Source organism: Balaenoptera borealis, assembly GCF_965194805.1.
Source record: "Balaenoptera borealis genome assembly, chromosome: 12".
Taxonomy (NCBI): Eukaryota; Metazoa; Chordata; class Mammalia; order Artiodactyla; family Balaenopteridae; genus Balaenoptera; species Balaenoptera borealis.
In genome coordinates this window covers 41,043,389-41,059,055 of record NC_138869.1, presented here as the reverse complement: position 1 = coordinate 41,059,055, position 15,667 = coordinate 41,043,389, and the positions used below count along the sequence as shown (strand labels likewise).

At 57.0% G+C, this 15,667-nt stretch overlaps 1 protein-coding gene across 1 annotated transcript in view; it reads left to right on the top strand.

The window, feature by feature from the left end:
* Positions 1-14,331, top strand: part of TEX264 (testis expressed 264, ER-phagy receptor) — a 29,288-nt gene extending 14,957 nt beyond the window's left edge. Inside the window, 2 exon segments of the mRNA XM_082348251.1 lie at positions 9,873-10,041; positions 13,737-14,331. Coding sequence (XP_082204377.1) covers positions 9,873-10,041; positions 13,737-14,029 — 462 coding nt within the window. The 3' untranslated portion in view covers positions 14,030-14,331.
* The last annotated feature ends 1,336 nt before the right edge of the window (positions 14,332-15,667 follow it).

The window sequence follows — 15,667 nt, the reverse complement described above, 5'->3', positions numbered from 1 at the left end:
GCTATAGGGGCTGGAACTCTGCCTTTCTCCACGTAAACCACTGGGGGCCCCAGGCCAAGCACTCTGGGACAGCAGGTGTGTGAGGGGTCCCTGCGTTCTGTGTGACTGTTCGTCTATGTGGAAGATGCCCCAGCTTTGTCAGGCCGCTCCACCAGGGTCCAAGGAGTTAGCCTCCAGGGCAAGAGGAGACCACTCCCTGAGCCCCAGGAAGGGGGTTCTTCTGGCAGCTGAAGGAGGGATCTGAGCTTCCTTGAAATTGGAAGGCCACAGAGGAGGTGGGACCCAGATGTCAGCCCAGAACAATAGGCAAAGGCCTCAAAATTCACCACAAGGTGAGACCAGTCTTAATGAGCAGCCAGGGAAGTCTTGGGGCACATGGAGCAGACCAGAGCCGAGTGCGAGGCCTGGGGTCCCACATGTGAGATTGTGTGTGAGGTCCCTGAGCTCGGTACTTGGCTCATATCTGTCTGCAGTTGGCGAGGAGATCACTGAGAGTGTTAGACTGGCCAGCCAAGACCCCCGTGCCTGACTTCCTTCCAACAGGATCTATGATCTTTTCCATAAACCCCCTTCCCCAGGGTCTCTGCTTTCCCCAAGTTTTCAACGGAGGTCTCCTTGTGATGTTTGGGCATCTCCTGAGTTTAGGGAGACACAGGGCATTGTCTGTGTGGAGGGTGGTTGGCTGGGTAAATGCAGGCAGACCCTGGAGGTCAGATAGTGGCTCTTTCTCCATAGAATTGGAGAGGTGTGGTAGGCAAAGCAGGTACAGTGAGCCAGTGGGGGAACCTTGGTGGTAGAGTTCAGGGATAGCTGGGTTGATAGGGCTGTTCTACTAGGGACAGCTGTGAGCAGGGACCCCAGACCTTAGTTCTCAGACTGCTCTGGGGGCCGGAGCCTAGGGGCTGTGCTAAGGTGCCCCCGTGGCTGGCAGCCAGGGATAGGGGGCTGCACTCAGACCTTTACCTGCCTCAGCTGGAGTAGCTCTGCCTCTGGGTTTTACACATCAGATGACCTCCTGAGCTTTTGTTTGGAGGAGGGTGTTTGAGACTTAACTGGTTTGAAAACCTCTGTCCTAAGAGGGGTACACCATTGGGCAGATGCCTCCTCCACCCCTGGCCAACTGTATGTCTGTTCTAGATGCTGAGGACGCCGTGGCAGTTGCAGTGTGAGTGGAGCTGGGAGGTGCCAGGGCTCATCCCTTGTGTAGGCAGGGGCAGGAGGGGTTCCCAGAAGAGGCACTTTCTGGGGGAGCTGCAAGCTGGACCTGGAGGAAGCCCTGGGGAGTGTCACGGTGGAGATTTCCCTGGAGTGGATGTGACTGAATTCCCGAGTGGTGGGTGATAGGCTGGCAGTGTCAAGGGACAGCCAGCTGGAAACTAAGGAGCGGGGGCCTCAGCTGCCTCAGCAGGGTGCCTGCAGAAGTGGGTCATCCTGTTGAGCGTGAGCGGGGAGGAAGCTCCCAGTAACATGGTCAGAGTCTGGGTCCTGCCCAGTGCCTCACAATCTCCTGTGTTTGTTTTCCCTCAACCTGTCTGGGTGACTTTGAGGGAGTCAGTGATGGGGGTGGTTTGAGTCCACACTGAGGCCAAAACACCAGTAGGGAGCAGGATGGTCCTGGCAGTGGGAATCCAGGTAAGGAAGCCCCCATGGGATATGAAATTTGGGGTCATCTCTTTCCCTGCCCATCACCTTTGCTGAGCTAATGTGGGAGAGTTCCTGAGCTTTATTTTTTATTTTTTTAAATTTATTTATTTTATTTATTTTTGGCTGCGTTGGGTCTTCATTGCTGCGCGGGCTTTCTCTAGTTGCGGCGAGCGGGGGCTACTCTTTGTTGCGGTGCGTGGGCTACTCATCGCGGTGGCTTCTGTTGTTGCAGAGCACGGGCTCTAGGGCGCACGGGCTTCAGTAGTTGTGGCACGCAGGCTCAGCAGTTGTGGCTCGTGGACTCTAGAGCGCAGGCTCAGTAGTTGCGGCGCACGGGCTTAGTTGCTCCGCGGCATGTGGGATCTTCCCGGACCAGGGCTCGAACCCATGTCCCCTGCATTGGCAGGCGGATTCTTAACCACTGCGCTACCAGGGAAGCCCCCTGAGCTTTATTTTTAATAAGGAAGGCTTTCCTGGTATCTCAGCTCAGTCACTTACTCTGCAGTTATTTACTGGGCCCTCTTTTGTGTGGCATTGTTTGGGGCATGGAGGAACCAGCTAGGAGGCAGGCATAGGGTCCTAATCAAAGCCAGCATCCCCATTGTTTTACCAGTAAGGACAGTGAGACCTAGGGAGGGGAGGTTACCCAAGGTCAAGGGTTGAAGCAGTGGCCAAGTCCAGACTGGATCCCCTGGGCAGAGAATCACTGATGGCTACATGCCTTTTGCCACTCTGCCCTGTCCATGATTGGGGCTGGGCCCAAGAGGCTGAGGACTGTCATGAACTTGGGATGCACTGGGAGTGGTACCCAGAGTGGGCTTGGGATAGCAGCACTGTGTCCTAACACCCACTTGACCCTCTGTTTCCAGCCCTGCTGGGCAGAGTCAGGGGCTGAGGCTGTCGATTTGGGAGCCTGCTGGGGGAGCCAGAAGCAAAGGGCAGGAAGAGCCTGGCTGCCCATTTTCCCAGCAGGGACTCATTAAGGTTTACCTTGGCAGCTGTTCTGGGCACAGGAAACAGCTGCTGCAGGTGCCTTATTGGTCCTCATGTCCTTACCCTCAGTGAGGTAGAGACGGCTCCAGGGCCAGCTTACCTGCCAGGGCTGCGACCTGCTAATTGGCCTGCCCCAGTTCAGGGAGGAGGGTGTGCTCAGTAGCACCAGGACCTAGGGCTGAATGATAAGCCCCCAGAACTCTTTCCTCCCACCATCTCTCCCAGCCACAGGGCTTAGCCTAGGGGGAGTGGGGTGGGGAGGGGAGAGATGGATTCACTGGGAAAGGCAAAGCAGCCTTTGGGGGTGGGGAAATTTGGGCTGAGCCTTGAAGGATGGATAGTGTTCTCCAAGTAGGAAGGCAGGTCAGGCAGAGGCCCTGACGTGGGCATGGCTTTGTGTATCCATTGTGGCTGGAGTGCAGGGGAGGAGCAAGAATTTGGGCCCAAGAGATGAGGCTGGGTCCTGCAGGTTTTAGGGAGCCACTAATGGTATGTGATCAGATGAGTGACAGCATCCAGGCTGGCTTTGGAACAGGACTTGAGCACTGGGGGATGGAGAGGAAGAGCCAGAGGCCACAGTCAAACTCTGAACGAGAGTAACAGAAGTTAGCAGAGAGTAGCAGTGACTCTCCATTCCCAGATTTCCCTGGGCCAGGAGGAGACCCCCCCACCCCAACTCCACAAACACACACCAAGGCTTGGCTTCCCTGACTCCCCTTAGGAAGTTGCCCCTGGATGTTGAGGTGTGGGGACCCACACAGGAGGCTAAGGCTCTCCCCTCTGCTGGCCTGGGGCCCTGGATCTTGTTCCTCAGCCTCTCAGGCTTCACCCCTCCCCACTCCCCTATCCCAGTAATGAAAGCACAAAGCCAGCCTTTGCTGGGGCGGGCGTGGGAGCCACCACTCTCGAAATACCAGCTCAGATATGGTAGCTTGGCAGCCCTGCAGGACCCTGGGGGCTGAGGCTTGTCTGGATGGTGCTGTGGGCTTGGGCCATCACCAATCCAGAGAGAGCCTTTTTCCCCAGGCAGATGGGCCTTACCAAGGAAGGATTCTTTTGCTCTTTTCCAGAGAGCTTGGGATTTCAGGAACAAGGAAGGAGGAGAGATTCTGAGGAGGGAGATCCCTCCAGAGCAGAACAACTCTGCCTTTTAGTGGAGCCCTCAGATCGGGAGAGGCTGTCTGTCTGGTTATGCAGACAGGAAACCTAAGGCTCCAGAGGGAAGGTCTTTCCTGAGCAGCAAGTGGAGGTACCAGTCAGAGATGAGAAGTTCAGGGCCTTCTCCTCCTCCCCTACCTTCTGTCTTTCTCCCCACCTCTCCGTCCCCACTTGCCCAGCTGTCCTTCCCTCTGGCACTTCCTGATTCCTCTGGCTCCCAGGTGCTTGACTTCATGGCTCCATCTGCACCAAGCAGCCTTCCTGCTGCTGGATAATCAATCAGCAACATTTTCGTTGGCTTATAAGCCGGACTGGGCTCAAGGTCCTTGACTGCACAGATGCTGCAGACAGCGGCAGGATCTCAGAGAGGGATGGGCTGTGGAGCCTGCCATGGCAGCAGTGTCGTCTGGGAGGCTGTGGCTCCCCTTCCAGATTTGGAAGGGAGAGTGTTAGGATCCCTGGTCTGAGCCCCCGAGCTCCCCGTGTGGGTACTCACCCCCACACTCCCCAGCCCTCTGCTCTTGCTCCACAAGGGCTCAGAAGGCCAGAGCAGGGCTGAGCTGGGGTTGAGTATTGGCCTTCTGGACCCTGGGGAAAGGCTGGGCATGGCTGCAGATCAGGACCTGCCCGGCCCACCCAGGTATTAGGATGCTTAAGGGCCTGTGCCTGCTTAGAGGGAACTACTCCCCCCCCTTCTCAGTGCCCCAACCCACCCTGGTCTCCACTGCTGCTGAGGCCCCCCTCTTGGGCTGCCCAGGAAGCCAGGGCCTGGGTGAGCAGGAATATGAGCAGAGGTGTAAATTGCATGGCAAGCTGCCGGCTCTGAGGTGAAAATGAAAAGTCTTCAGGCAGCGGCGGCAGCAGGCACAGCAGCTGGGGTGCCAGGCACAGCGCCCTGCTCTCCCTCACACCTTCCCCCTTCTGCAGTCTTCCCCAGACTCCCACCCAAGCCTTGCTTCTCTGCCATCCCCTCCGCTGCCATTTGGGGTTGGGGTGGGCTCCCAGTTCGGCCCTGGGCTAGACCTGACCCCAAGAGGGCCTTCATCTCTTTCTTCCATTATATCTTCTAACTGGCTGATCAGTGCACAGAAAAATGGGCTGTGCTTTTGTTAATTTTGTGAGCTTAATATTTTTGGTAGTTTCTCCGTTGATTCTGTTTGGGTTTTTCAAGTGTACAATTGTTTTATCTTTAAGTAATGGGGGTTTTATTCGTCTTTTCCAATTCCTCACTTATTTTAAGATCATCTATTCCAATCTCTTTATTTTACAGTTGGGGAGATTGAGACCCAGGGAGAAGCCACCCATTTGTCAATAGCTAGGCCAAGGCTCTGGGCTCCTGCCTGGAGCTCTTTCTGCCACTTCCTTCCCCCTCTGTCCTGTCCCTGGCAGCCCCATCTCATTCCTTTTCTCCTTTGCCTCTCATTTGCAGAGCTTTGGGCCGTCCTGCTCCAAGGGGGAAGGATACTCACCATCCCTTCTGCAGGCTCTCCCTTGCTAGCACTGCAGCATCCCCAGAGCTGTCTCCTGCTGTCACTTCCTGCCCCACAGACAGGCTTAGGTTTTGATCCAGAGGCTGTTGAAAGGCCCATTGGGTATGAGAGGGAGTCTGGGAGAGGGAAGTTGACGGAAGTTCCTGGGCAGAATAATAACAATGTGCCACATTCCAGCAGCAGCCCCCGCTGCACCTCCCCCATCACTTTGCACATTCGATGCAGACCAGCTGCCTAAGGGGCCTCCAGGGTCTGAGCCCCCACTTGCAGGGACTGCTATGTGCAGGCGGGTGCACGTCAGTGTCTGTGTAATTAAAAATGAACATGCCTCACTTCACCCAGTGAAGAGATGCCATCACCTCGGGTGGGATGCAACAGCTGTTTGCTGGCTGTGTGGCTGCCCAGCTCTCCAGCCTGGCGTGGAGGGACAGGTAGGACTGGGCCACTCAGAGTGAACAGGAAGACCCAGGGTCCCTCACTTCAGTGAGACAGGAAGTAGAGGGCTGTGATGGGGCGGAGATTGATAGAGCAGACCTCATCCCTTTCTGGGCCTAGAGCTCATCTAGGAGATGCATGACCCAGACCTTGGCCTGCACCCATTGCCTTGTCCTTTTGGGGATTTGAGGCCACATAGCTCTGAGCAAACCCAGGATCTGGGCAGCCTGGGAATGGGATCCACCCTGTCTCCCGCCCTGGGCCTGACCTCTTCTGCACGTCGCACTCTCCCCACCCCTAGTCCAGGCCAGGGCACAGGTTGATGGTTTGAGAGCAGAACACCAAATGAGAGTAGTTCAAGTCCTCTCTCTTTCTTCCCTCCTCCCCTCTCCTAATTCAGTAAGAACTACCAGGGGAGGCACTGTGGGTCCTGTGGGGAAACCTTGGCTCGGCATATGCTAATCTGGTGCCTTTGCAGGAGCCCTGAGCTGCACCCCACCCAGGACATGAGCTCAGCCTGAGGTGAGGAGGGAGTGTGTGGTGTGTTCCCAAGGTAGCCAGGGCAGTGACACCATGGCAGCCTTTTGTGTGCTGCTCCTTCCCTTGTCTGCCAGCACCCCTGTGGGGGGTGTGAGCTGGTGTTGGTGCAGGAGTGGTAGGGGGAGTGCTGGTGACTGAGGTCTCCTGGAAATCCCTGCATTATGGGTGGGTCCCAAGTCCAACTGTTGTTTCTGTTTGTGGAAGCCCCGGGGGGAGGGAGGCCTTGGAGCTGTGTCTGAGGGACTGGAACTCTGGAATCCAGTTTCTAGCAGTTCCTAGTGGCACCTTGGCATGATTAGCTAACTTCTTCCTGTTAGGCGGGGAGGATTATAGACATCTGCATCTCTCCCACCTTGGAGCAGGGCTTTGTGATCCCCTTGAGTCTGCGTGTGGGAATGAGTTGCCCTGGCTTGTGGCCTCATCAGATAGCCCATGGCTTCAGTGGCCAGAGCAGGTTCCCCTGTCCTGGTGATGCTTCCTCAAGCCTCTGGCTGTCTGGTCTGTGGGAGGGGTTGTGCCCAGGGCTGGGAAGACTCCAGGCCCATCCAGTCCCCTTTCCCCAGCAGTACCAGCCCAGTGTGGCATTGGCCTGGTGTCCTTGGCAGTCAGTTCTCCAAGAGCTCCCTGAGGCTAGCTGAGGGAGAGGCAGCTGGCCTTGCCTTACTTCGATGATTTTCCAATATTTACCAGGTCATCAACACGCTGCCCGGGCCACAGCTCCTGCTGTGCAGAGAGGACCTGAGAGCTGGCCCATGGCTATCCTCTCTTCCCTCAGAGACTGCACCTGGCTGGGAGGGAAAGGGCTTGTTCTCTCTGCCTGATCACTTAGGGACAGGGCATATGGCTAGTCCTGCCCCCACGCTCCATCCCCAGCCCCGCACTGAACTCATTCTTGGTCAGTAAACAGAGCGTGGAGAGGGATCTCAAGGAGAGGCTACAGGGACAGTTATAAGCCCCTCCCCCTGTCTATGGGCCTGGGTTGGAAGTTTCTGCCTTTGCCTTCTTCCTGCCCCTTCTCTGCCCCTGAGTCTGAATTTTGACAGGATCCGGCATGTGTTAAAATGATTTGGGCTGAGCCGTCAATGAGATTTTAATTAGCTCCATGCCTCTCTCCAGTAGGGAGGGCCAGGGTCCCCCAGGTGGCTTGGGTAGGACTGGGCTGGGCTCAGATATTAGGCTGCCCCTCCAGGGGCCTGGGGACAGGCTTGGGCAGCTGGCATTCTCTGTGTGGGATGCTGTGAGGAGGAAGGGCTGGGCAGGGAAGGAAGGGCTGGGTAGCCCCAGGCCACAGTTTTCTCTCCCTCCTCTGTCTCCCTTGTTCCTCTGTTCTCCCGGATGGCTTTGAGATGAAGGCGACGGCAAGGATGGAGGATGCAGTTTCCATGGCAACGGGGCTGTCCACAGCCAGGCAACTTCAGAACCGGGCTCTCCGGAGGAGGCAGATGCACAGAGCAGCCACAGAGAGCTGCCTCCCGCCTGCCAATGAGGGGGCTGGCAGAGCAGTTGGCAAGGGTGGCTGCTTGGTGCTACCCACCCTGATGCCTGGCCTCCAGGAGAGGGTGGAAAGGGCACTGCTCCCTCTTATCCCTGTTACTTCCAAAAGGAAAGCTAGGCAGGTGGCTTGAGTGTTGGCGAGGGTTGTCCCTGGAATTTCTGGGTGGGCACAGGCTCTGATTCCTGGAAGCATCCCCAAAAGCCAACTGTCTTCAGCCCTTGAGAGATGGGCCTCCGGGTAGCTGATCGCCTCTCAGCAGCTTTCTTTTGGACCCTTTGAATGCCCAGAACATGGAATGCTGGTGAAGGCCATGCCCTGATTGGGTTCGGGGGCCCTTTCCCTCTAGCTATCAGGGAATGACCTGGACCTTCTTCAGGGAGCCTCCCTGACCCTGGCCTCATGACCCAGTTCACTGAGTGGGGTTCAGGTTTGGCAGATGCTCGCCCCCAGGTGCTGGCATTAGAGGGGCCCCAGAGCCTGGTAGCTACTCATTCCTGACGTCGTGTTCTTGTTCACCCTCCTCCTGAAGACCAGGGCTGGGGTGGGTGTGTGGGCAGGTGGAAAAGCAGAGGCAGCCATTGATGTGTTTGGAGATGGGAAGAGCTGGGGGCATGGCCTCATTAGATGGCCAAAAGAGTACCCATGTTAGCAAAGAAGGTCAGACTCAAACTATCAAAAATAATGACTTTCCTTTACTGCCCCTGGAGGTGTCAGGGCTAGGGTGTCCCACTCTGTTCGAGCGCACAGAGACTTAGGACGAAAGGCCCTGCCTGGGTCACCCGTGGAGTCAGAGGCCGAGCTGCAGCTAGACCTTGGGCCAGGACATCCACCCCCATGTGGCCTCCAGCCGGCTGCTGAGGGCCCTGGCTGGATAAAATAAACCTTCCTTCCCTCTCTCTCCCGGGGGCTCATTTTTCTCTCTCTTCACTTGCTTCAATTGGAGGGGGGTTCCTCAACCCTAAGCGTGGCCAGGCAGGCAGACAAGTGGAGTCCTGGAGTGGCTTCTCCCCACCAGGCAGTAAGTCTCTCATTACCGCTAAGTGGAAGGCTCATTTCAGAGCTCATGGTGAGAGCCGGGCGGGTGCTATAAATAGCCGTGTTGTGAAGGTTGGCGGGTGAGCAGTGACAGGGCAAGGTCCTTGCAGTCATCTTAGTGGATAATTGTGCTCCATTGCAGGAAGAGGGGCAGGCTCAGGAGCAAGATGCACTTGACCCCTGTTCTGGTTTGTCTGCCTGTCTCAGGGCAGCTCTGGCATGTGTCTGTGCCCCTTTCACACACACTGGGGGCTACAGAGCACTGGGTTCTGTGTTCAGGCAGAAGGGAGTGGAGTGCCTGTCTACACGTGGGGCCCTATAAGCTGGCACTTCAGCCCATGGGGAGTTGGGCAGTGTCCAATATTAGATCTGCTTGTCTTGTCTGTTCCTCCAGCCTAGAGTCTGCCACCTCCCCCTCGGCTGAAACTCAGGACCCAGGTCTGAGAAGGGGTGGGAACCGACCACATCTGATAGTCTCGGAGGTTGGAATAGACCTGAACCAGCAGGGGAATGGGAGTAAGAGAGAGGTTTAGCTGGCCTGGAGCTCCTATTCAGGGTTAGTCAGTAACATGTCTGCAAGGGCAGGGGCTAGAGGCCTGAGAGGCAAGGGCACTGCCTCTCCTGATATTGGTGGGTCAGTCAGCATTGTCCAGGGCAGAGAGGAGGTCAGGGCCATGGGATCCTGAGATGGCAAGTCTGGCAGGTCAGACCTTGGCTTGGCTTGGGTGCCTGGGGCCAAAGACTGGGGGGTCCCTGTCCTAGGGTAGTCTGGGGTACTAAGCTTCGTGGCTCTGTGAGACCAGTGCTTTCTGGAACAGCCTTTTGGTCCCAGGATTAGCAGTGCCAGGCTCCTGGGTTCTTTTAGCACCTGTCCTAGGACTCCCAGGTCCTCAGACCACTGCCCCCTGGAGTATGAGGCCCTGCCCTTAGGATGCTGTGTGGGTGCCTCTGGGAGATTGGGGCAGGAAGAGGAGCCAGCCCCCTGGGAGGGAATAAACAATAGACAGTTCCTGGGGCCACTCAGGGACATGTGGGTCAGAGGCCATGTAGGGCTCATTCCGCCTTTCGCGCTCTCCCACAAGGAGCGGAAGTTGTGTGCCCACCCACGGCTGGAGATCTACCAGCAAGACCAGATCTATTTCATGTGCCCACTGGCACGGCAGGGAGACTTCTATGTGCCTGAGGTGAAGGAGACAGAACGGAAATTCCGGGGCCCTGCAGAGGCCAGTGATGCCCAGGTGGATGGCACAGGTACGGGGCAGGGGTGTTGCAGGGGGAAGAGAGTGGGGCCTCCTCCCTGGCTGGGTGGCACTGTGGGTGTCCAGGCGAAGCTTGACAGAGGTGGAAGAAGGGACCCATCTACCCACGTGCTGAGTTACCTGTTCTTAGACACGCAGATCCATGTAGGTGTGGCTTCACACGTTACCCCTGGCAATGCAGATACAAAGACCCTGCCTGATTCCCTTCAGATGCAGCAGGAGTACCCTTGGAAACACAGATCACAGACAGCTGGATGCTCATGGGAGGGGGCTGAGGCTGCTCAGGAAAGGCATCACTTGGGTGGGCTCATCAGGAAGTGAGATTGGCTCTGGATATGGAAGGTAAGGAGAGGAACAAGGTGTCCCCCAATATGGGGCCCCACCCAGAGCCAGCTGCTTTCTTCCTTCCAAAGAGGAACAGGGGGACTTCCCTGGTGGCCCAGTGGTTAAGAATCCACCTGCCAATACAGGGGACATGGGTTCGAGCCCTGGTCCGGGAAGATCCCACATGCTGCGGAACAACTAAGCCCATGCACCACAACTACTGAGCCTGCGCTCTAGAGCCCACGAGCCACAACTACTGAAGCCCATGTGCCTAGAGCCCGTGCTCTGCAACAAGAGAAGCGACCGCAATGAGAAACCTGCACACCACAACGAAGAGCAGCCCCTGCTCGCAACAACCAGAGAAAGCCCACACGCAGCAGCTAAGACCCAACGCAGCCAAGAATAAATAAATCAATGAATCAGTCAAAGAGGAACCAGAGAGCATGCAGAGGGGAGCCAGGAGATCAGCGCCCTGCCCCTTCCATCAGAGCCAGCCTTCCTACCCCAGGTCCAGGCCAGTAGGTTGCTTGCCTGCTCTCAGCCCACCGCCTTTCGTGACCTCTCGTGACCCTGAGCTGTCCCCAGGGGCAAGGGGACCTGCTGGTAACATCCCAAGTGGTCTTAGAGGGTCTAAGGCTTGGCCATGCTTCTGGAGCCTCATGTGACTCTGGAGGTCCATGACCTGTGGGAGTGGTACAGGGCTGGGAGGAGAGTGACTGTCCCTCTTCACCTCTTGCTTTAGGAGACTCCCTCTGTCCATCCAATCTTCAACAGCCAAGGTCACCCTGAGAGACATGTGTTGGCAGGGGCAGGGGGCGGGTACTGGGAGGCAGCCTTCACTCCCTAGGGGCCATGTCCAACAGAGTTAACTTCATCTGCCACTTAATTACCTCCATGGGGCACTGCTTCCACCAGCCTGGTAGTGCCTGGCAGACACTCTTCAGTGCCCCTACTGTGGGCACAGGACACGCTACAAGGTCAGCAGGCCAAGGCAGTCCCCAGGACAGGAGGGGAGCACCTTGACCTTCTTTCAACCTCCCTTGGCTGCCTGCACCCCCTTTCTTGTCCCCCCCAACCCAGCTCCCCTTCCAAACACCGCCTGCCAGGGTGTTGAAGGACTGCTTGGCACCCACTACAGCTGGCTGCAGCCTAGCTCCCATGCCCCCAGCAACTTGGCCTGTCCTACCCACCAGCCTGCCCACCCACTCCCTGGAGTGGAGGCAAGGGGTCTGCTCTCCTCTGATAGGGTCTGCCCTGGCACCTGGGGCGGACTCTGGGTGTCTGCCTGCCAGGTGCGTGCCACTTGCGCAGCGGTGTATGGTGGATGCCTGTCTGCCCAAGGCTTGGCCTGTCCCTGTCTGCCTCCCTGCTGTGGCCCCGGCTTGGGCTGGGAGGTGAAAGGGGGTGATTAGCTGCCTTGCGCCTGTTATTACATTGATGTATTATTTAGCTCCAGAGAGACGATGAATATTTGATCTTCTTGCACTGGCTGTGGGCAGTGGAGGAGGGAGGGACTGGGGTGAGGTGGCAGCTTCATTCTCTGCCTCAGCAGCCTTCGAGATTTAGGTGCTACCCTACCTTGCCTGGCCTCTTCTGCCCTGGGACACAGACCCAGGACTCTGGACTTCCTCCTGTGCAGACCTTGATGGAGCTGGAGGGTTGCCACTTCCCTGCCTTGGACTCCTTTGCCAGAAGTGTCCACATGTGCCCAGGGGCTGTCCTCATCCCAGCATGCTGGTCCCTGGCCTGAAGGGGCACCCTTGGGCTCCTTCCTCTGATCATTCCTAGCCTAGGAACTGGGAGAGGGAGGAGGCAGCTAGCTGGCAAGCAGGCAGGTTCCCATACCTGGGTCCCAAGAGAGCCATTTGGGTGGGTGGGAGGATTGAACTTAATGGGGCCAGGGAGAAATTATCCCCTTCCTTAGCTCCTTTCAGGCCTGTAGCCTCTGGGGCACCAATCATTATTTAAGGTAAGAAAGAGGGGTTGGAGTCCTGCCCCAGGGTCAGAGGGAACCACCTATAATTCAGAGAGTAGTCCTGGCTCACTCTTGAATACCTCCACTCTGGGAGCCATGACTGAGGCCCCAGCAAGAAGAGGGCCCTGGGCCAGCAACCTGGCACTTACAGGGCTCATCTCACCTCTGTCAGTAGGTCCCAGAGGTAATCTTGGGGCCAAGGAGGCAGATCCCACCCCACCCCACCCCACCCCACCCCTCACCCTGGGCTCCAGCTGAGGTTCAGTGAAAGTTCCAGGCCAAGTCCCAAATGCCAAGCAGTCCCCAGCTGTGCCGGGCTCGGGGCTCAATCACCATGGAGACAGGATCTGAGGAAGCTGGCCCACCCATCACTTTCTGTGATGTTTGATAGCTGCCCCCTTCCCTCTCACACAGGAAGGGAGGCATATCCACCTTCTCCCAATCTGGATTCCTACGCACAGTAGGCCTGAGCTCTTTGCTCCTCCTTGCCACCCCCAACTGCTGTCAGTGCCTCTGACCTGAGGAGCTGAATTGAGGGGCTGCTCCTGAACAGGGCAGATGAACCTGCCCTGGAGGACGTGTTGGGGGTGGGAGGAGCAGGCTGGGAGAGATCTCAGGGCTCTCCAGCCACTTGCAGAGTGCTCCCATGGTCCCTTCTGCTGCTTTGTGGCTCAGGAGCCACTAGTGGTTGGGGATGGGTAAGGACTCCTCTGGGGTGACCCAGGCATAGAGGAAGGAAGTCCTTAAAATGCTTCGTCCCAACACCCTCCTCCCGTGTAATTGGTCGAGGATTTCTCAGGACTTCTCCATCCCACTCCTGCCCCAGCCTCCTTCTCAAACTGAGGCTCAGTGTGGGCCAGAGGCAGGGATATGGCTGCCCCTTGGGGAGCCCTGCATGGGGGAGGGACACAGGAGAGCAGTCCTCCTGGTCAATTCTGCTGTCCTCAGGCCTTATGGGCAGTGTTCTGGCCTTGGAGAAACCTCTCTCCAAGCCTGAAATGGGGGATGGAGGAGGGAACACTACTTAAATCTCTTTGTCTTACCCTCAGCTCCTCAGGTTGGGGCTGAATGGTCCCTAATGGACTGTTGGGGGCTGGGGGGCAGCAGGCTTTGTGGGAGTGCAGGGAGCTGAGGCTAATTCAGCGTAGGGAGAGGAGTATACAGCAGGTTGTCATCCTCCCTCCCTCCCTGTTCTCTCCCTCTGCCCTGCCAGTGCAGCTCAAGTCAGGGCAGAGGGCAGCTGGAATGAGCCTCTTGAGCCAGGGGCAGCTTTATTATTCATGAGCACACTGTGTATGCTGAGTTGCTGGGCTGGTGGGGGAGCCTCAGTCCTCTCCCTGGAGGAGGGGGTGGGGGCCGTAGCTAACCTGTGCTCCCTCTTCCTCCAGGAACTGACACAATGAGTGACACGAGTTCTGTAAGCCTGGAGGTGGGTCCTGGCAGCCGGGAGACTTCAGCTGCCACACTGTCCCTTGGGGTGAGCAGCCGTGGCTGGGATGATGGTGACACCCGCAGTGAGCACAGCTACAGCGAGTCAGGTGCCAGTGGCTCCTCCTTTGAGGAGGTGGACCTGGAGGGCGAGGGACCCCTGGGGGAGCCAAGGGTCGGCCCTGAGGCTGAACCCCTGGGGGTTGCCAAGTGGCCCCGGGAGCCCAGTACCCCTGAGAAGGGCGAGGAGTAACCCGCAGCCTGCACATTCCTGTGGTGCAGTTGCTAAGGAACTGAGCAGCCTCTTCAGTCCTCTTCTTCCTCCACCTCCTGGGCTCAGGCTGGGGCCAGGGGTCTCAAGCGGACCTGACTTCTACTGCCCTGGGCCTCTGGCTAGGCCTTCTCCTCACTGCCCTCTCAGCTCCCAGAGCCAAAGGAGCTGGGACTGTTGTCGGCACCCAGCCCCCGGGCCTGCCACCCCTGTTACATCTTTTTTTCAGATTCACATTGGAGTTTCCAGGACCCAGAATAAAGCAAATGCTTTTCTTTGTTTCACCTGGATTTGTACTGTGCATTTGTTTGTTCCACCTTGGGGAACCCAGAGTGGGCAGGAGCACCCCCAACCTGAGGAGAGGAAGGAACTTGGCCAGGTACCCTGGGGTGGGGTGGGGTAGGGGGAATTGGAGGCCTTTCACTCCCTGTTCTTTGGCCCCACTTGACAGCTGCCCCTCCATTGCAGCAGCCCCAGAGGCTCCCCCAGGCTGCTGGAGAGCAGGCAGATCAGGACAAGGGGTGTGAAAGCTGAGCATGGAGTGCCCTCTGGGGCTCAGGAGTGGGGAGCTCACAGCCTGCCTCAGTCTGCTTCCAAGGGATGCCTTTGTGTCTGTGGCTAGAGTGTGCCTGTGCTGACACTGTTATCTGTCCAGACGGTGAGGACATCCCCGCTGTGCCTGCCAGTGGCTGTGTATCTGCGTGTGTGCATGCGAACACACGCATGCCTTTGGTCTTTTATGTGTAACCATGGATGGGTTGGGTCATGGTGGTCCTGGGTGAGACTTTGCCCAAGTGGGCATCAGGATGTGATTGTGGCTGGGCGTGGCTGTATTTGTGTGGATGGCTGTGTGACTCTGTGCACATGTTGCTGTGCTTAGTGTCTAACTTTGGTTGTATTATAGGGGTGTGAGCCTGGCTATCTGGGAGCATCACTCGGGGGGCTTTGTCCATATACAGCTGTCTGTGTGTAGTTATGTGTCTGTGTACAACTATGTTTGGCGGGATGTGTTCATGTGTAAAGCTGTGTGTTTTTCTGTGTCCATATGTAAAGCTATAGGTCTTTGCAGCTGTGTGTCCATGAGTATAGCTATATATGTGTGGACATGTTCACCTGTACAGCTACGTATATGTGTCCATGTGTACAGCTGTGTGTCCACGTGTAGAGCTATGAATTACGGCTATGTCTGTGTGTACAGCTGTGTGTGCAGTTGTGTGTTTATGTGTACTGCTATGTGTGTGGCTGTGTCCACATGTACAGCTCTGCATGTAAGGCTGGGTGTGTGTTTGTGCATAGCTGGGATTGGTGGCTGCATAGCTGGGTGTGTAACTGCATGTCCATGTGCTGTGGCGGGACCATGCAGCTCACTTGCTGCCGGCCATATAATGGCCACTTGGGCTTGTGCTGTGTTTAAAGCCCCTTGTCTTTTGTGAGGCTGCCTTGGTGAGTGGGCTGGGACTGCTGTGCAGCTCCTCTCACCTCAGAACCCTGCTACTGTCAGCCCCTCTGCTCCAGGGGCCCAGCCCATCACTCACCTATCCCAGGGAGCAGTTGCTCTGAGACATCGGAGAGGGTGGGAACAGCAGGAGCTGGAAGACAGCATGTCTGTCTCTCCAGCCT